This window comes from Oncorhynchus mykiss, chromosome 12 (genome assembly GCF_013265735.2).
Source record: "Oncorhynchus mykiss isolate Arlee chromosome 12, USDA_OmykA_1.1, whole genome shotgun sequence".
In the NCBI taxonomy this organism is placed as follows: domain Eukaryota; kingdom Metazoa; phylum Chordata; class Actinopteri; order Salmoniformes; family Salmonidae; genus Oncorhynchus; species Oncorhynchus mykiss.
Genome location: NC_048576.1, coordinates 41,375,951 through 41,396,347, shown reverse-complemented (window position 1 = coordinate 41,396,347; position 20,397 = coordinate 41,375,951). Strand labels below are relative to the sequence as shown.

Below are 20,397 nucleotides of genomic sequence, written 5' to 3'. Positions count from 1 at the left end.
CGAAAGGAAAGTAGATAAGGAAAGGAGATGAGGAAAGGAATTGACTCATGAGTTTTGGAATGCATTCCCTTGGCTCAGTCAGGTCCTATGGGGAGCTGCATCAATCCAGCAGAGTTTCCAAATCCATTTCCATTAAGTGTGTTTGGGTGTATCGATCGCTATAAGGCCATAAATGATGAGTCGCAGAATCAGGTGAATTGGACAGCCAGTTGCTGTGGTGATTGGCAGGGGCCTGCCAGGGACACACACATACGCAAACACAAAACACACACAGTTAGTGTGATGACTGGCAGTAGCCTGCCAGATTCGACCTGCCCTGTAGATGTCAGGCCCTCCCTTTTGTAATCAGCTACAAGCCTAGTTCAAAGGCTATGTAGAATTACTTGAGTAATTTACACATAATGTAATGTTTTTTGCTCACGATAAATGCAGGTTTAAAGGCTAGCCTGGAAGTATTTGTTTTCAATATACCTATATACCTATTATTGTGTGTTGATGTCAGTCACAGTATTGTTTTGAGTCAAACACCTCTGTCCAAGCCTCTCTCACTCGCCCCCCTCCTCTGCCTCAGACTTCTTCCCGCCCCCGGAGATGGTAGATGAGGGGGGACTGACGCGGCCGGTGGTGGCTGGCATCGTGGCTACTGTCTGTTTTCTGGCGGCCGCCGTTCTCTTCAGCACACTGGCAGCCTGCTTCGTCAACAAACAGCGCCGACGCAAGCTCAAGAGGAGGAGAGGTGAGACACATACAGTATAGACACACACAAGGATTCACAGACAGACACACATAGACATGATTTGATAGCTCTCTATCGACATCTCATTGAACTGACATTGATGGCATTGATACATTAATGATGTCTTATTCTGTGTCCCCCACCACTTTTTCAGACCCCCCTCTCTCGATAACACACTGCAGAAAAAGCATGGAAACTCCGTAAGTAACCCAAGCCAACAATGCTTTCATTTTTTTCCCCTCCTTCGCTGCAAATGATGCAAATCAAGGCTAGGGTGCACTGCATCACAATGGAAGGCTTCTTACACACACCCATCAAATAGAGAAAGCCTATTGGAAGGACCACCAATTACTGGCCAACGATTGGCCAAATATTGATGGACAGGGGGCTGTCACTGTTTAACTAGCTATTACCCATAGTTCATCTCAGCAAAACCAATACTTGGTCTTTAACAGTCCAATTTTGAACCAACACATTCTCAATTCTAATCTGAGATAGTTATCGTGTACGGTAAAATTTCTATATATTGAAAAATAAAACTGATATTCTAACAAAATTGACCAAATTAAAAATAAATGTGGCAGACCCTGGAGAAAACATATTTGTCTACCTGTTTTCTATAATGTAATTTTAATAGACCAGTAACTAGTAGAGCTGAGCTTGTACACATGCGTGCGTATGTCACGGCCCAGAAACTTAAATCCATCGTTATTGACCTTGTTTTCCTAATTACAGTTGTTTCCCTAACTACAGTTGTTTCCCTAACTACAGTTGGATTGAAACATCAATACTCCAGGGTCACAGAAAGGTTGTCACAACCGTGTTCACAAACATTCACTACCAAGTCTTTGCGTGCGACTGAAATGACACCCTATTCCCGATATAGTGCATTACTTTTAACCAGAGTCATATGGGGGCTCTGGTCAAAAGTAGTGCACTATAAAGGGAATGTGATGCCATTTGAGACATAGGCCAAGTCTTTTAGTAGCAAAACAAAACAACCCTACATGGAGACATCAATAAAAAAATCCCTCACATGAAATGCAGAACATTTGATCATTATTTGAGGGTGGCGCTTCAGATATCTGACAGAATATTGGATTGGAGAAATGTTTCTTGCTCAGTTCTCTCAGGGTCTTATTTGGCTCATGTGGCCTCATTAAAATAGCATCTTAATTGCATAGATTCTCTTTCTTACACTCGTTCCTTCTCTGGGCTTTGAGGACTGAACAAGAATACACCATAGAGCTCCATTCCAATCTGTTTTGCTCCAATCTATATCTGCTTTGCTCCAATCTATATCTGTTTTGCTCCAATCTATATCTGTTTTGCTCCACTCACTGTTTTTACAGAGCATGTTTTGTTGATCTCCTGGTGTGACGGTACAAACATTGCAACACGATGGACAACCACATTTTAGGGGAAGATAATATTTTTTGTCTGTAAAGTTATGTTGTTTTGAGTGTCATTTGAGAGGTAAAAACATAAACAAAGGTAGGTATCCGATTTGTCACCATAGCCAGTTTTTTTTTCCAAAAGCTTCCACTTGATTCGGATGTCTGTCTTTAGCCCTCGTCTAGGGGCTCCTTTGGACCCTTTTCTCACTAAAGTGCCAACCCGGACGGTACTGTCCTGGCTTGGATGTTATCTTTCACATTGTCCCATCTAGCACAGTTTCAGCAACTATGGTGGATGTGTAACCAAGCAAGCCCAGTAGAGCATGGCTCGGGTTGACATGGCTCGGGTTGACATGGCTCGGGTTGGCATGGCTCGGCTCAGTAGTCGTGTGAAAAGGGCAATAGGGTATCAAGTCCAACGTTTTAGGAACACCAAACCAGTTTTAGGCTATTTTGAATAATCCACCCTAGATGATGTGCAATGATAAATCAGACCACTAGGGAGGACACGAGCTAACATGGTATAGCAAATCCATATCTGAAGTCCATGGAGAAAATATGACCTCCTGTGAAAGCTATGATCAGAGACCAGCTCCAGATACTGAAAGGGGTTAAATCCCTCTCTCGCTCTCTCTCTGTGTTAGAATTGGTGTAGGATGAAATTGCCCGTAGACACTGATCTTGGGTCAGTTTAGCATTTACCCCACCAATGGTTAAAATTAGGATTGGGGAAGGGGAAGTTGATGCTAGATCTGTACCAACAGGAAACTTCACAACGTAACGTAAGTATTCAGCGAGGACTATGTTCTGTTCTGTCCCCTATCTCCTCTATGCTTACTTTGTCGATGACTATAGGTTAGCGGAGGCTGTGGCTGAAAGGCTGCGGTTGAAAAGTGGCTCACTGGCAAAGTACGGCTGGTACATGTGAGTTTCTATGGCAATATGCCCCCGGGTCGAGGGTCTTGATATTTTTTTGCCTGATGAGCGGCATCGGTGGCAAAACGCGCCGCATCATGTGTACAGGTGCACATTTACCGTGTGGTGAATGTTGCGCTTACACATGGAGCTAACCCCTCCTCCTCTCCCCCTTTCCCATGATGCAGTATTAAAGGCACAACTACGGCAAGGATGATTTCGACCTGTCCCGTGTTGACTTGTCTTCTCAGTAGACAAAAAATATCCGTAGGATACTTTTTTCATTATTTCTCTTTTCTACCCTGATGTTGTTCTTTGATCTTTGTCGAGAATACTTTTTTTGGCGCTGTCAGGAACTTGAGCTGTAAACAAATCCAATTGAAGTTTACCATGGTAAAAAAAAACAACATGCATGCTGTGAATGATGTTTCCTAGCTGGCTATTTTCATTTGGACCCAGGGGCTTCCCACATGCTTCTTTCCACCTGGCTTTACTACCCATGCTTCTGTGGCAGGCACTAACTTTACTCTGCTCAGCAGTTTACCATGGTACACTAAAACGGTTTACTTATCAATGTTATCATGGGGAGATTTTTCTACTTTTCCCCACACTTCAAAAGAACAACGGACCAAACTGCTGACTGAGCCTAATTCATTTTTTTTAATTATTTTTTTAAATCTCTTGTTCTTGAATGAATTATTATTTAATTATAACCCCTCTTTTTTTGTCTGTTTTCTTCTCCCAGTTCTAATAACTGCAACCTTTGATGACTTTTGGATATGGCTTTTGATGATTTACACACCGTGTCAAGCAGCAGCACTCTCTTGTATTGGATGATCCTATTAGTTTTGCAATATGCAGTACTCATCATCAACAACATTGCATACTTTCCAACCACTTGTCAATAAAGTGAAAGTGAAGGAGTTTGCATTGACTGACTATGGATATGCACTTGAACGTTATCCTCCAAATCTCTTCTGTCACTGTTGAACCATGTAAGAGTTGAACATAGTCACAGCAAGTAGAGAACAGCAGTACAAAAACATCCATGCTTAATGCATTGTTTTCAGTGTGGTATTTTTTTATCCAATACCCCATTTTAGATGGAGGCCAAGCTGTCATTATTGGTGTCTGTAAATGTTGACCCAAGCCAATTGCACTCCAGCTCACTACATATCACGTTAGAGTAATAGAACGTACTTCAATGACAGAGCCTCCCAACGGTGTTGCACTAAAAGTGATGTTAACCTCTTCTGACTCTAAGAATAGAGCATAGGTGCTAAGACATGCAACTAAGAAATTGCTGCTATGTTTTTGGTACCACTTCATCGTATGTGTCAGTTTAGTAATTGATTTAACTGTAGAACAATCTCCTACTACTAACTAGTAAATTGTGTCAACAGTTACATGTACACACCATGCTGATGTTAACGTAACAGCTGTATCCTTTCCACTTGCTCTTAATCAGTTAAATATACTATTTTGCTTACTCCATCCCACCAATATGAACTATTAACTGCCGATAGGTTTAGGGTTGAAAGTACAAAAGGGGAATGTCTCCCAGAAGTCATAGGAACAAAGGTGTGCATGTGCTGCTACCAAAGTCAGACAGAGGGTAGGGATACCCCCGTTCCCTCTGAAATGCATGACTTCCACAGTACTCAGTATTTCTTCCTGTCATGTGTGGGTTTCTAATTGTACGCTGTATGACTGTGCCTAATAAATGGAGAACTTGTCAGACGTGCACCGCCCAAATCTCTTCTTGTATCTCTCGCTCCTTCCCTGTCTTCTCTTTTCCCCTCTGTTTGTTTCTGGCTCTTGCTCTATATTTCTCTCTGTCCTCTCCTCCCCTTTCTCTGTCTTGCTTACACCCTTTTGCTTTCTACTTATGTTTCTCTGACTCAGCTTCTCGCCATCGTTCTCCTTCCTTTTCTTAGTATCTTCCTCATGCCCCTGTTTCTCTGACTCTCTCGTTCTCCCCCTTTCTCTGTCTTTGTATCTCTGTCCATCTTTCTCTCCCTACCCAGCCTTTTATTTTGGACTCTCTCACACCTTCTGTCCCTCCCTGTTTCTCTTTCCCTCCTCTTTCTTCTCTCTCTCTCTCTTTCTGTGTTTGGACATGTGGAAGCTCTGGAGCCTCATTGACTGCATTCCTCCTCCTCCCTCTTCTCCCCTCTTTCTCTTCCTTCTCTTCCCGTCTCTGTTGTTTTTTCCACCGCAGGACTCCTCTTAGCCCCTTGCCCGGCATAGAGCCCTACTGCGAGGGGCAAGACGCCAGCAGCTACCGGCCCCCGCCCTCCAGCCCTCAGTGAGTGTGGCTACCTGCACCTTGTTCAGCCCGCCCCTCAGTCAGTATGCTGCTGGCTGGCTTGGCCGCATGCATCCTGTGCTGGGCACGGTCACACGCCGGTTCGAGCAATTGGGGCCCTAAGCACCCTCGCGGTCCACTCACAGGAGATGCAAAATGATGGAACAATTACAGCTGTAAAAAGATATGCACTAAGCAACCTACCTGGGGTCATAGTATTTTATAGTCTCCAGAGATGTCATAGTCTTAGGTGTCCAGCTGGGGGTGATGTGTGTACAGCATTGTCGGGTACAACGTGCCCTTCTTTGAGAAACCTGTTAAGCTGAATTTAAATACATTCAAATTGGGATGAAAGCCCTAGATCCCGATATCTCAGATTTTTTCCTGAAATTGATCAAATAGCAATTTGAACCAGTACGATTAATGGTATCCCCTGAGGCGTGCATAAACGTAGCGCGATATTAGCCGGGACTGACAAGGATTTTCAGATTCAGGGAAAAAAAGGCATCTGACTCGCGATCAGACTGCTCCAAACTCTAATTGACATATAAGCCACGGCATGTGGTGTACCTACAGTCAATATAAATAATTCATTCATAAAAGTGCCTGATTCAACATTGCACAGGAGGCAATGTATTCAGTTCTCCAGAGATGGTAAAAATTGCCTCCGATGTTGACCGCCATGCTGTACATGTAAGATGAAACCACTCCAGTGTTGAGAATGATCCAAAATCCCATTTTGCCTATAATTTGAGTCGACAGCCAACCTCGTCCCATTAAAGGTTTCTACTGGGCGTACATACCCAGAATCCTCCTCTCTCTCTTCCCATCTTGTGGGGTTCATTGGTCGGGCTGCTGCTGCTTCTTCACACGCCCCAACCCCTAACTGCCCTCCTGTACCATGCACCGGGAGTAGCCCATGCTCCGGCCCGACCTGTTTAAAACCTAGCACAGGTGGAACAATGGCATTTTAAGTCTGGGATGTATTTGGAAGTCACCGTATGGCATGGCTATACAAAGGGAACAGGTCTGGTGTACAACAACTGGAAAGCAATTGATTTGGTTTATTGATAACATCTAACATTTATTGATAACATCGGCGAGATCGATATTCAAGAGAAGCTGACAGTTATTCACGAATTATGACAATGTGTTATTACTGCCCCATTATCTGTAACCTTCTTTCCCTGTCAAAAGTGCAAATTACTCCCAGAGTTATTTGAAGTCTGGGCTATCCGGCTCCAAAACCACAGTTTTAACACATAATTCAAATAACTCTGTGGCAGTTACCAAGACCCACCCACACAGTTTACAAACAAATGTTAGGACAGCACTTTTGAATGGGAATGAATGTTAGATTAGTCACAGATTGTGACTTTAAACATAGCAAATATGTTTCCCTAAAAATGTTATCATTCAGTACCGGTATAATGCATCATAGGACTTCTTTCATAGCTAGACATATTATAAGCGTATTATAAGACAAAGGTTCATACATGCTTATAACAAACATGCATGTTTTCAGTAAAGTGTTACCAAAGTATAAGAATTATTATTTTTACAGCATAGATTTGAGACTTTTGGAAATGTTCATGTGGCTGTCAGCAGTACGTAGTCACACAATACGTAGTGGTTATACGCTGAGTGTACAAAACATTAAGAACAGCTTCCTAATATTGATTTGCATCCCCCCTTTTGCCCTCAGAACAGCCTCAGTTTGTCGGGGGATTGACTCTACAAGGTGTCAAAAGCATTCTACAGAGATGCTGGCCCATGTTAACTCCAATGCTTCCCACGGTTGTGTCAGGTTGGCTGGATGTCCTTCGGGTAGTGGACCATTCTTGAGACACACGGGAAACTGTTGAGTGTGTAAAACCCAGCAGCATTGCAGTTCTTGACACAAACCGGTGCATCTGGCACCTACTACAATAACCTGTTCAAAGGGACTTAAATATTTTGTCTTGCCCATTCACCCTCTGAATGGCGCACATACCCAATCCATGTCTCAACTGTCTCAAGGCTTAAAACCCTTCTTTAACCTGTCTCCTCCCCTTCATATACACTGATTGAAGTGGATTTAACAAGATACATCAATAAGGGATCATATCTTTCACCTGGTCATTCTATGTCATGGACAGAGCATGTGTTCATACTGTTTTTTACACTTAGCGTATGTCAGTTCTAACATAAATACTTAATCCCAGGTCATTTCGCTGTGGTCTCACTAGTTTGTCTCATCTTCAGACAAGCAAGTTTTTTTCACTGTTCCTTTGTTGTCATTAACAATAACTATTTTTGAGGCAGAACGGACAACATACTGTAGAAATCTCCCTCAGGTTGGTATGTCACAAAAAGTCTTAGCTGAATGTACCTTGTGTCCTTCCAGATTGTTTGCAGCCAAGCAGCCCCTGAATCTCTTTGTGACGACCCCACCCCTGCACACCTGATTTTCTCCTGGCAGTTACGTTGTCACATCCTAGTAGAAACGTTGGCCCTCTTTTCTATGCTTTGCTGTTTTACTCTCAGCTATTCTGTCGAGTATTTAATTGTTAAGTTTAGTAGCGTATGTGTAATAGTAAGCATACAGCAATGGTGCCAAATGGTGCTCATGGTACTGTAGACAAGCTCATGGCACAGTACAGAACATACTAGTGACATACTAGAGGTGTACTGTTTCATTCCCAAGCACCTGTAATTTTACAGCACGGTATTCAAACCAGAGATGATCAAGAGAACCCTCATGAGGTTGTCACTCTTACATGCATGTATTGTTCTCATCTGCTTTACTGCTAAAATGAATTCTATAACCAGTGTGAATACATCTTTGTCTCATAATAAATTGAGCGGTGAAAATCTTACCCTGAACAATGGCACATTCAGCAGATGCCAAATACTCTATTCAAAAGTGATTTTTCTAGAAAACAAAATAAACAAGCCAGCGTACAGTATAACATTTTATAGCTGTGACGAGTTCTATCAAGACTGAAATATGTGTATAGATAACATTGCTTCTGATAGCTATTTTCTATGTATTGAACTTGTTGATGTAGTTTTAGATGTTATGAACCACATGAGTAGTAGATATTGAATATTTAGCTGGAAGTGTCTTGAATGTGGGTGTGCACTGTGTCCAGTGGAGGCAGATGTGTTTGCCTATGTCACGCACTATACTTGAAGAGCCTGCACCACGACAGACGGTGCCTTCTGCAGCTTTCCATACGTAGCAGAGAGCGAGAACGTCATTGTTTTTCAATACGGGTCATCGACTGTCAGTTGCCTTGGAAACTCAGCCCCTCCATTGCCACCGCAGCCATTACAAGCACAGCTAAGCCTTAGTGAAATACTAAAAAGCCTCAGCCCTGCATTGTATTTTGGTACTCAGAATAAAGTATTATTAAAACGTCCTGATTTTGCTCTCTTCTTTTCTGGAAAATGCTTGTTATTCCTCATTTCTTGGTGTAACATAAATACTCTCTTGACTAAATGGTATTTCACATTTCTTCCAAATGAATAAAACCCATACTAATAAAATACAATATAGTCTGATTTCTACAATGATGCCCTTAGAATTGACTGTTTTCTAAGTTGATATTCTGAAAATTTTCCCTTACATGCAAAGCACAATTTGAAATTCAGATAACATGTAAATATAGCCACCACAAATACATACAGTGTGAATGAGGCTCGAGAGTTTGTGGTCCAGGGAAGTTGGAGTAATGACAAGACTTTTTTGGAAAAAATGATGGAAAAAGGGACGGATGCCCACGGCTAAAGATGGTCACCTGAATCCTAAGGATGGCAGTGTCTGGGCAATGGGAATGTGTGGATGGGGTGAGGGCATGTTAGTCATTGCCTCTGGTTGGCTCTATCATAGGTTTATGAAAAGTCAATGGAAATGTCAGGTGGTACTGAAAACACATTAAGCATTGTTATTCCACTGAAATACACGTTATTGTTGTGACTGACTTCACATCAATTACACTACCATGACTGAGAAAAATATACTGCACAATGGAAATGTATTACTCAATCCGACATGATTCGTGATCAGCACAGTCTCCTCATGAGCTGTTGAAGTGATGCAGTTGAGCAAATGGAATGTTAACAGACAACATAGGTCTGTTAACCATGTACACCAAGGAGACTTTACTCAGTGTATCATCTGACTCCCTACCAAGACCATGCACCTACAGTATAACTCAATAGTGTCTGCATATCAAGTAATGTATGACGTTGCGTAGGAGAGCAGTCCACAACCCTAAAGTTGCTGCTGTACATGGTCCCTCCATATCCATCCTCTATTCATAACAAAATTATAAACATCCAATCCCTGTTTTGTCAGATCAAATCATTGGTGCATGGTAGCAGTGCCTGAAATCCCCAATTGAACTTCAGGCTCAAACTAAACTTGTAACTGCACATAATCTGATATTTATTTTGTTACCTATAGCATGGCTCTTTGAAAAGCCTTTTTTTGTGGATGAATGGCTTGTCATCTCTTACTGGAGACTTTGATCGTAATTTTCAGCTAAAATGATGCCTGACAGTAAAAGCATCGACTGATGGGCTTAGCTTGGGTGTTTGCCGAGTCAAGTTGAAGGAGGTCGTTGAGCAAACATTGACTAGCCTTCTGTCTTTCCATTGTTTCTCAGGTCCTCCTCTGGTAAGGTGAGTCCGGAGAGTATGCGTTCCATGGAACCACCATCGGAGGGTTCAGAGGACAGCCATGGCATGAGCATGAAGAAAATCCCTCAGAGTCCTGCGAAGAAGGATGAACTCTCCCTGTACAAGAAAACCAAGCGAGCAATAACAAGCAAAAAGTACAGTGTCTCCAAGTACGAAGCGGAGGCAACCACACCCATCGAGCTGATCAGCCGAGGCCCCGACGGACGCTTCGTCATGGACCCCAGCGACATGGAAATGATGTCTATCAAGCCCAGGCGAATCGAGGGCTTCCCCTTTGTTGAAGAATCGGACCTCTATCCCGAATTCCGCCAGTCGGACGAGGAGAATGACGATCCCGGGCCCATGCCCCCTGTCATGGCAACCCTTCGACCTCACCAGATCTCCCCAATCTCCAGCCAGGAGTCTTACCTGCAACCACCGGCCTACAGCCCCCGCTTCCAGAGGCCCATGGAAGGTATGACCATCATGGAGAGCAGTCGGCTCCAGGCCACGGGGCAGATCCGAGGCTCCCTGCACCACAGAGCCTTCTCCCATGGCCACGGTCACTTCTACGGTTACCTTAGCAGCCCTGGGGAACCCGAGCCTCCACCCCCTTTCTACATGCCTGACACCAGCCCTCTGAGCTCTGTCATGTCATCACCCCCTTACCACACCGAAGGGCCCTTTGGTCACCCCCGCATCCCTGAGGAGATGGGGGAAGGAGATATTCTACACTATGGCGTCTCAAGCTTCCCTCTTCCCCTGACGCTCACCTCTTCCTCTCGCTCCCCGGAGATCTGGCACAGACCCGATTTCCCCTTTGCGAGTCTGGAAGGGCCCCACTTCATTTTTCCACCCCACCACCCTTTGCATCTCCACCGGGAACCCTTCTTTCCTCCTCCCCATGTTCTTCCCCCTGCTTTCCAGCCCTCCTCCCTCCAGGTGCCCTCATACCCCGGTGTCCTGCAGCTTGAGGCCCCAAAGAGCCGTCCAGGCAAGTCTCCCAGCACGTTCAAGCCTCGGGGCCTTCCAGCCAAGCGTTTAGCTATGCAAGAGGCGCAGAGTCTAGGGCAGCTAAGACACACAAGCCACGGTATGGGTGTGCCAGTTTTGCCTTACCTCGACCCAGCAGCCCACATGGGTGGCCCTAGCACATTCAGTAGCTTGGACACCCGGTGGTTCGAGCCCACCCCCCGGCTCAGTCCCAGGCAGGCTCGTAGGATGGAGCCTAGCATCATGGTTCTCCAACCTTCCCGCCTCTCGCCCCTCACCCAGAATCCCCTTAGTTCCCACGAGGGCTCCCCAGAGATTGTAGTGCGACCCCGTCCCCGTCCCAGCATTGTCCAGCCCTCCATACCTTCAGAGATGTCTGAGATTACCCTGCTTCCCCCCTCTTCAGCCAGCTTCTCCTGGAGGTCCTCTCCCTCGTCCTCTCCCGCCCATGGCCAAGGTAGCAGAAGGGCAAGTCCCAGCTACCGCTCCCACATGGCCTTTGCCACCTCCGCCACAAGCTACCCGTCCCAGTCCCCATCACCCCCCGTGGAAAGCAGCAACATGTTTGGGCAGATGCCATCCCAGAGGAGAACTGAGGAGGAGGTCCTTCCGTGTGAGCCCTCTCCACCCCAGTTGTCAGCTTCAGGGTAGGTGCACTAGGCCTTCAGGGAGGGATTACTTATCTGCGCCAGTATACATTTATTAAAATTGTTAGGTTGCTTTGTGTTCTGAACACAGTGACATTGAGGACCATTATGGTTCTACTAAATGCACTTGTCAGGACAATTGGGATAATTAGGGTCAAATTGGGGTTGGACTTTATGTCAATGTAAACATTTTTTAAGTAAAGATCGATTGATTCTAGTTTTTAGACTTGAGATATGATTTCATCAAGGGATCGAGTTCTTGACGACAAATTGACCGGGGGACTCTTACATAATTTATTGCAATGGCATTTTGCTGTATAGATTTATTTGATGGGCTTAGGAGTTCTGTCATTCTCAAATCGATTAACGCTGCTTTTCATATCAGAAATCAACTTTCAAATATCCATCCATGGAATCTGTGAAGCAAGTGCTGTACCAAACTTGTCTTTTTTCAAATCACAATTTGCACATTTTCCTCTAAATTTGGACTCGGTGGAACAACTACTTTGTGACCTGAGAAGATAAATGTTTTGCTTCACAGATTACCTTACAGACCTTTCAGGGCTAAAGTAAGTCTTTGGAGAAAATGCCATTATTATCTAAACCATTTCAAATGCATTGCGCAGTTTGTTTGATACAAGCCCCTAAAAGCCTGGAATAAGAGAGACATCACCACAGGATCCCTGGTTTTCCATGTGTTTCATGCTTTACCCTGCTTTCACCCAACAGGAGGAATCCCATATGTGCATCCCAATTGACTCTCAGACAAAACAAATGCCCTTGCTGTGTATAACTCTTAGGCCTTTTAGGACTCCTTATTTATAATGCGGAGGGTGCTTTTAGGAGAGTCCATCTCAGCAGGCACAGGGGGGCCCATCTTCATCCTTAGTAACCTGACTGCATGAACCGCCTCTTCCCTGAAACTTTCACCCCAACCCCACCCCCACCCCTCCATTGCCCCCAGGACACCCCCAGGTCTGACTGCCAGGGGAGGCTTGTTGGGCGAAGTGTGTTGCAGGGATCTGTCCGCTTTCATGTGTTGCAATGTCTCCATCATTATTGATTAGGGGCAGTTGGTCGTTCTTGATGGCTCCTGGAGTCTTACCTGCTTTGTTTTTTATTGATCTCAGCTATCTGGGCAGCGTTGTTGTGACCAGGTCCTCTACACCACAATAGGTAAGGGTTGGATCCATGTCTGAAAGGGGGGGGGGCAGCAGGTGGGGCTTTGAATCACCTCGTCCTTTAAAGGGGAATACGAGTCATTGGGTCTTGCTTTGTTAAGTTTGTTACTCCAGTCAAGTTCATCTCCGTTTTTTAGTTTTTCCTTTTTTTCAAAGTAGCTATGCATTTTGAGTTCTGCAGTATTCAATAATGTATGCATTCTGACATACGTATGCATATGTCACCTTTTATGATAATTGATTTGGAGATTAGACACGTATCCCTGACACAACTTCATGCTTGAGAGATGTATGCTAACAACACTTGTCATTTTTCGATGAGGATTGTTTTGATTTACTACCATGACAGCTGACATGTACACAACAAAAGCTGCAAGAAAGTCCTTGCACAAGCAGGCCCCAGACAAAATGTTTCTGTTCTTTTGGCTATAGAAGCATTATGATGTACTGTATGATGGTGTTACCTTGGCAGCTTAGCTGCACTTCTCCTTTTTTTGTTCCTTCTTTTGTGTCTTCAGTAAGAATGAGTAGTAGATATCAGAGGAAAACAATATTTATCTGACAAATATGATAACAATTGTAACAGCCTTTTTCTAAGCCTACCCAAGTGTATATTATAAGTTGTCCAGGCTGTACACACTTAGAAAAAGGGGTTCCATTTGGCTCCAGGTAGAACCGTTTTTGGTTTCAGATAGAACCCTTTTGGGATCCATGTAGAACCCTCTGTGGAAAGGGTTCTTCATGGAATCCAAAAGGGTTCTACCTGGAACTAAAATGGTTCTATCTGGAACCAAATAGGTTTCTTCATAGGGTTCCCCTATGGGGACAGCCAAATAACCCTTCTGGTTCTAGATAGCAACTTTTTTCTAAGAGTGTAGTAGTATAACTCTCTCGTCTGGTCTTATGGCAATGGGCACTCTGTTAGGTCCTCTTTAACATATACATTCTTGGCATTCCTCTCAAGCAGGAGACATATTATCCTTTCTTACTCAGGGTGTTTTTGTATGATGACACCAAATGAAAATATTTTGGACCTATACTCTTAGGAAATATTTGATGTGATTAGCCGTCTGAACTCCCTTCGCTCCAGTCAGTATGAAACAAAGCACGCAAATAACCTAATTACACTTGTAAGTTTGGACTACAGAACAGTTCTCACTAGCAAGTGAAGCAAGTGTCCTTCCAAAACTGTCGATGCACTTCTTTGATATTGTGGGGAAAGTAGAATTTTTAGGTCCACACCACAGCCCTATGAAGTGCTTTTCACAGTATTCCCCTTTAAAGTCCTGTTCCATGTGCAAACTGCCATGCATGCCATCGCTAAATATTGCTATTCATTATTTTATTTTTAAGAACAAGTATCTGATTAAACTCTTGTTACATTTGTTGTCCGAGTGCTTAGTTTTGGTTTTGGCTTACCTTTCGTTATGTGACTGTTCCCAAGTAGCCATTTCCCCTCCCGCCATCTCTCCCCCTGTCAGCATGGTGAAGCCCATTGTAGACAGTATCCATGTCTATGAATACATATTGATGATGCTTTGTCGCTCAGCTGTGATTTCCCTCCTCCACTAACAGCCTTCCATTTCTCTCTGCAGCCACAGCTGGAGGACAGCCCCTTTGTGATGCTATTTGTTTTTCATGCCTTGTGAGAACCTGTTGTGTTTGTGCAGAATCTGTGGGCTGCCGTTTTAAAGTGCCTCAGTATCTGGATAGGAAGACTGCAGACAAAAGAGATGGCTGAGAATACTCATTCATGTTCTACAAATTGCAATATTCTTTCAAATTTGCACCTGTTATTTTCAGATTCAACAAATCATAGGACAGATTGTGTAAAATACAGCAACACTGTAGATTCAAGTCACACAAACATTCCTCTTGATTTTGTTTGACCAAACTATTAGCTTGGTTCAGTCAAAAACCTCAGGTGTGTCACATTGCTCCAAACTTTAGGTAATGTGAAGCTGACTTCAGAAGGTTTGGTTCTTGAACTTTTAGTGCCTCATGTAGAAGGAAAGGCCCACTTGACAGAAGTTCCTCAGGGTTACATGTGTTCTCCCTCCTTTTTTTGTTCAGAAGTCGTCGAGGTGCGCCGAGTGCCCCTGCGGGGTCTGAGAGGTTTGATGCACTGAGATACCAACGTATTAAAAAGGCCAAGAAGACGATGGTGGTCAACAACAACAACTCCAAGTCCAGAAGAAAAACAGGTGAGGCCTCTGACGTTGTGGATGTATGGTCCTGATGTAAGACGCTGGTTGATTAACATGTACATTTTGAGGCATACCACACATTTGACAGATATTGTGTCTGGCAGACTGAAATTTGTTTTCAATTGCCATCTATGTTTTGAGAGACTTCATCACAACAGGATTATCAAGGACTTCCTCTTTCACAGGCGTCAATCAGATTACATATATGCATCATACTATGCTATCTACTCAGCGGCACGTCACCATGGTGTGATAAGGTAGTATGGTGTGATACTTTTCTCATCTCTATTACTCTGCCGTAGTGGTGGGAACACCAAGGTAGTTCCCTAATGAGTTCTGCAATTCTCCAGAAACCTAACTTTCTCCATAATCATGACATAAATTATAGTAATACTTACACCGGTATCAAATGACTGTAGATGATCAGTTAACAGCATTTATCTTTTGAATCATACAATTCAATGTCTCACTTATTCATGTTGCATTTCCAACTTATGAACTTAGTTGAACCCTGCTAAGATAAGTATCCACTTTCCAAGGTTATTGTGCACAAATAACCATACATGGTGGTATGATATGGGGAGTGGTACAGTGTAAAGTATTTACCCTGGATTGGAACTGAGCTCATTTTCTAACTTAACCACCCTGTCTTCTGACCCATTGTTTCCTGTGTGTTTTGCATTCTTACCTTCCCGCCCAATGTCTGTCCGATAGCAACCAGGACCCTTATTCTCTACCTCTGCCCTCTTATCCTGACCTAAGGCTCTCACCTCTGACCTGCCTGTTGCTATCCCCCTCCCATCCTCCAGGTGTCTCCACCTCTCAGACCCAGCAGGACTACACCTCTCAGGTACTCCAGCCCGAAGAAGTTCTCTACCTCCGCAAGAAGAAGAAACGGCCCATCAGACAGGACCCGTATGCCCGCTTCTCCGCTCTGCTGTTCCGCCGCCCGCCCCAGGAGGACCAGAAGGCCATTTTGGCCAGCATGGACAACATGGACCCAGACCATGTCACTTTCCTCTGAGCCTGTGGGGGAGTCAGGTTACACTCTTCCCCAACATGCCACATAACCCCACCTGGAAAATGACCCCTCAGTCTAAATGTTTGCTCATTCCCCAGCATCAATCAATGGTTTACATTTTTTTTTTTAAGAAATTAAAACGGTGGCTACCCAATGTCTTCAAAAGTTTTACTCCAGTGCAAAACATTTAATTTGAGGAAAGCAATATTGTGTGCTTCAACATTTATTATTTTCAAACACATTTTCTATCCATTTAGAAAAGGACCCATCTGTCTGACGTTTTCATTTTCTATCTCATCTTTAGACTACAGTATTACTTTGTTGTTTGCAGAAGAGGCTTAGCTCATGGCCTCAATGTCAAAACAGCCCATGAAGCCTAGTTAGGTCTCAGTTTACAGCACCTTGCTCACCCTAGTCTCCTCACCTGCCTCACTCTGCCAGCCCTCTATCACTTCCCAGAGACTCATCCCATCCACATCCCATCCACACAAGGTTCTCAATTACGTCCTACAAAATATACCTCAGAGCACAGGACATGGCACCACAATGACAAGGCTCAGCTAGCTGAACACAACTGTATGTTTTTATTATTCTTATGACTTATTTAAGCATTTTATTTGTTCAAATTTGACACAATTTGAATAATTCTGAATGTAAAAATCGAATTGGTCACAACATATATACCATAGTATGTTTGGGTTGATGTAGGTCTACTTACAGTTGTAGAATGATATCATGCTCATCAAAAATCTATCTCTGGTCTCTGGTCTTTTGACACACCATAAATTAGGTGTTCATAATGACTATTAGGGAAATGGAGCATGTTATTCTTTACATACAGTATATGATATATTGTGGACGTACAGTTGCCGCCATCAATCATTCTCTTGGAATCATTTAGAAGTTGATTGTACATTTTAGTTATTCTGTATAAACTTCAATTCCATTTCATTATCACTTAACCCCATAAAGGAATGGTCATTAATTCCCCCTGTGGGGAAGATCTGTCGTAAACTAAGCACATAGGCTCATAGATCTATTTTGAATAGGGCGAGGGGAAGGGATTAAGTTGGGATTAGGCTCCATTTAAACAGAAGTGTACTGTACTGTATGCCACTCAAGGCATGCAACCACACACATGCAACCTCACACATTCTATACAACACATGCTACTGCCCTAGTTACTATTCAGGTTGGACTTTGGGTCTGTCTGGGAAAGGGTTTTGCACTGGAGCAAAATCTTGGCTTTTACTGCTCTTTATTTGATACCATCTTCACTTCTACTAGCACACTTTGTAGCCTTGTGTAGTAGTTCTGAGGGCTCCATCTCCTATTTAAAAAGTACTATAGTAATGCCAAAAATACTACAACTTCCTTAATCAATAAAAACAACGTGTACTGTACTGAGAGGAGGATAGGATTTTGTGCCATAGTATACTATAGTATTTTTTTAATTCATATGGGAGGGCCTGACTCAATGAACAAAAGGCTTATGATGGCCTTTATAGGGCTTCTTCTGGTTGCCTGCTTCGGTTTATTTATTTTTTATTTTTTTCTATTTGTTTATGAAAGTAACTGCCTTTGTTGGCCATTTCCTGTATTTGTAGCCTTGGCATTTTTTCTCTTCATGTGCTTGTATTAATGTTGTCTATTCCCCTATAGAAAGATCAATGGAGGGGCTTCTTGTGGCATAACAGGGCTACGCAGAGCTGCTAAAGATTTTATTTTCTCAAATGTGTTTTTCTGTCATTGAAGGGTGCTTCTTTTTTATAAATCGACATGTTTCATTATCATATAGATATAGACATATTAAATCTGAACTCATTAAAGCTGAACCATGTGAGTCATGACAATGGGGGGTGATCTGGTGATGGTCAGAGAAGGAGAGGGGTGTTAGGAATGGTTTCACCCATACATGTAGGAACACAGGTGCTACTGTGCACTTGAGAGCTATTCATATATTTTGGTTCAACCGTTTGGTTCACTGTTGGTTTGAAATGTCTCTGATTATGGAAAGCTAGCACTTAGATTCGGGTATATTAACAAATCTCCAGCAAGCCGATACTTTCCAGCAAAGTCTCTCATTGGGTATCTTATTGATACTGTACAATAAAGGCACTTAAGAGTTGCAACTTCAGGTGCTAACAAGGTCATTGAATCTGAAAGTGGTATTGCTACTTTCAGAGGAATGACAGCTATACCACCAATCTGAAATGATACTGTAATTGATCATACTTGATGTTTTAAGGTTGGTGCAGTATAACCATTAAACGACATGCTCTGTACATACGCCTTTCAACATCCATCTTGGTGCTTTTTAAGCAGGATGTGTAGATTGAGTCTGAATCATGGATGACAATGCTCATGTTTATTTTATGTTTTCATATGTTGAAGTTTTATACTTTGTCTGCGTATGTATTTTACAGCATAAACATATTACATATTGTGGAGGGCTAGATGCCAAGTCGTGTACCTTAAACATTTAAATGAAGACAAAAACTTAGCTAAAGAGGCAAAGTTATACTGTGGTTTTATGGAGCCAGGTTAGTGTGTTCGGTTGGACTTTTTTTTGTGTCAAATGGCCACCATTTCTTGATTTTTGTTTGACAGTACAGGACTTGGCTGGTTTATTACCAATTTGTGGCTAAACTGAACCCGAGAGTTACCTTTGGTGCAGACAGCAGGATCAGGATATTGTAATAATCAGTTAATCCCCAACATTGCACCTGTACACACAATGACACTGTTGTCAGTATAGGATGATACTTTCAATAATTAGCATACTATTCTCTTCTGAGTCTGGTGATCTTGAAATCTTCCTTAGTTTGTGTTGATCCAACAGGATTTATCGAAGCTGTAAAGCTTTAATCAATTCAGCTGTTTGAAAGGTAGATATTTCAACATAAATTGTACACGTGAAGTCAACATCAAGGTGGTTTGTTATGGCAGTAGCATTTAGAAATATGTCAAATGTTTTTTCAAGAAAATATGTAGCTGCTTATTATGTCACGGCCATTCATTTTCAAACCCTCCGTCAAAAGAATTATAACAAAATGAAGATTCAAAATGCAAGGAACATGTTCTATAATATGAAATATATTTAAATATATTGTACATACAATTATAGCATATATTGCCCAATGTATTATGAAATGATATATTTTAAATAAGTTGGACAACATATGCAGGCAGTTACATAATATTTTGGATTTCATAAATGAAAATCGTATTTATGTAGAACACTTTTTCCACAAGGGTGACTACTTGCGCCAAAGCAATTGGCAGTGGTTCAGCTAAGGAACTATTCATGTCATTGTCGAGGTAACTCACACTTTAAAGAGTATCATCTCTCAACTATTGTCCAGTTCTAGTAAGAATATGTAATATTTAATGCTACATGCAATGTTCGTTTTAAGATGCTTTTGTTGTGAAAATGGTCAAGCTATTATTTAATGTAATACTTTCAAAGGGAATATTGTTATAGTTTAATTCATATTCTGGCTATGAATCCTTATTATTATCACAATTTGACAAGTTTGTTAGGTCTAGTTGGGCTGTGTGATTTTGATACTGGAAGCTTATGGCAGATTTGATCACCCATTGACTTAGTATTGACTGTATTTCTAGCTTGCAGTGTCACAGTACTGTCATCAGTATCAGAGAACTACTCCGGGCAAGTCATTAATTCTGGTGAAATAACAGCGTTGATATTGGTGCTGAATTTAGTGGCTGGTGAGGGCCGAGGGACATGTGAATAATTAGGACTCACAATAAAAACTAAAATGTTTGTTCCATGCAAGAAAATAGGACACTCTGTGGGCTCTTTGTTAGCCTGTGCCAGGTTCAATGGAAATCTTTGAAAACGTACGCCTCTTTCATAAACCCATTTGACTTTGCCTCACTTAAATGTGAGTAAACTTAAGTTAAAAGACACACACTGCCGTTCAAAGGTTTGGGGTCACTTAGAAATGTCCTTGTTTTTGAAAGAAAAGCCAATTTTTTGTCCATTAAAATAACATCAAATTTATCAGAAATAGTGTAGACATTGTTAATGTTGTAAATTACTATTGTAGCTGGAAACTTAATGGAATATCTACATAGGAGTACAGAGGCCCATTATCAGCAACCATCACTCCTGTATTCCAATGGCACGTTGTGTTAGCTAATCCAAGTTTATCATTTAAAAGGCTAATTGATCCTTAGAAAACCCTTTTTAAATTATGTTAGCACAGTTAAAAATGGTTGTTCTGATTAAAAAAGCATTAAAACTGGCCTTCTTTAGACTAGTTGAGTATCTGGAGCATCAGCATTTGTGGTTTCGATTACA

The 20,397-nt window shown here is 42.4% G+C and overlaps 1 protein-coding gene across 1 annotated transcript in view; it reads left to right on the top strand.

Moving 5' to 3' along the window:
* The window catches only part of igsf9bb (immunoglobulin superfamily, member 9Bb), a 190,366-nt gene extending 170,308 nt beyond the window's left edge, over positions 1-20,058 (top strand). Inside the window, exons 16-20 of the mRNA XM_036937598.1 lie at positions 572-736; positions 891-936; positions 10,009-11,661; positions 14,916-15,046; positions 15,859-20,058. Of these exons, the coding sequence (XP_036793493.1) occupies positions 572-736; positions 891-936; positions 10,009-11,661; positions 14,916-15,046; positions 15,859-16,073 (2,210 nt within the window). The 3' untranslated portion in view covers positions 16,074-20,058. The remainder of the gene's footprint in view (positions 1-571; positions 737-890; positions 937-10,008; positions 11,662-14,915; positions 15,047-15,858) is intronic.
* The last annotated feature ends 339 nt before the right edge of the window (positions 20,059-20,397 follow it).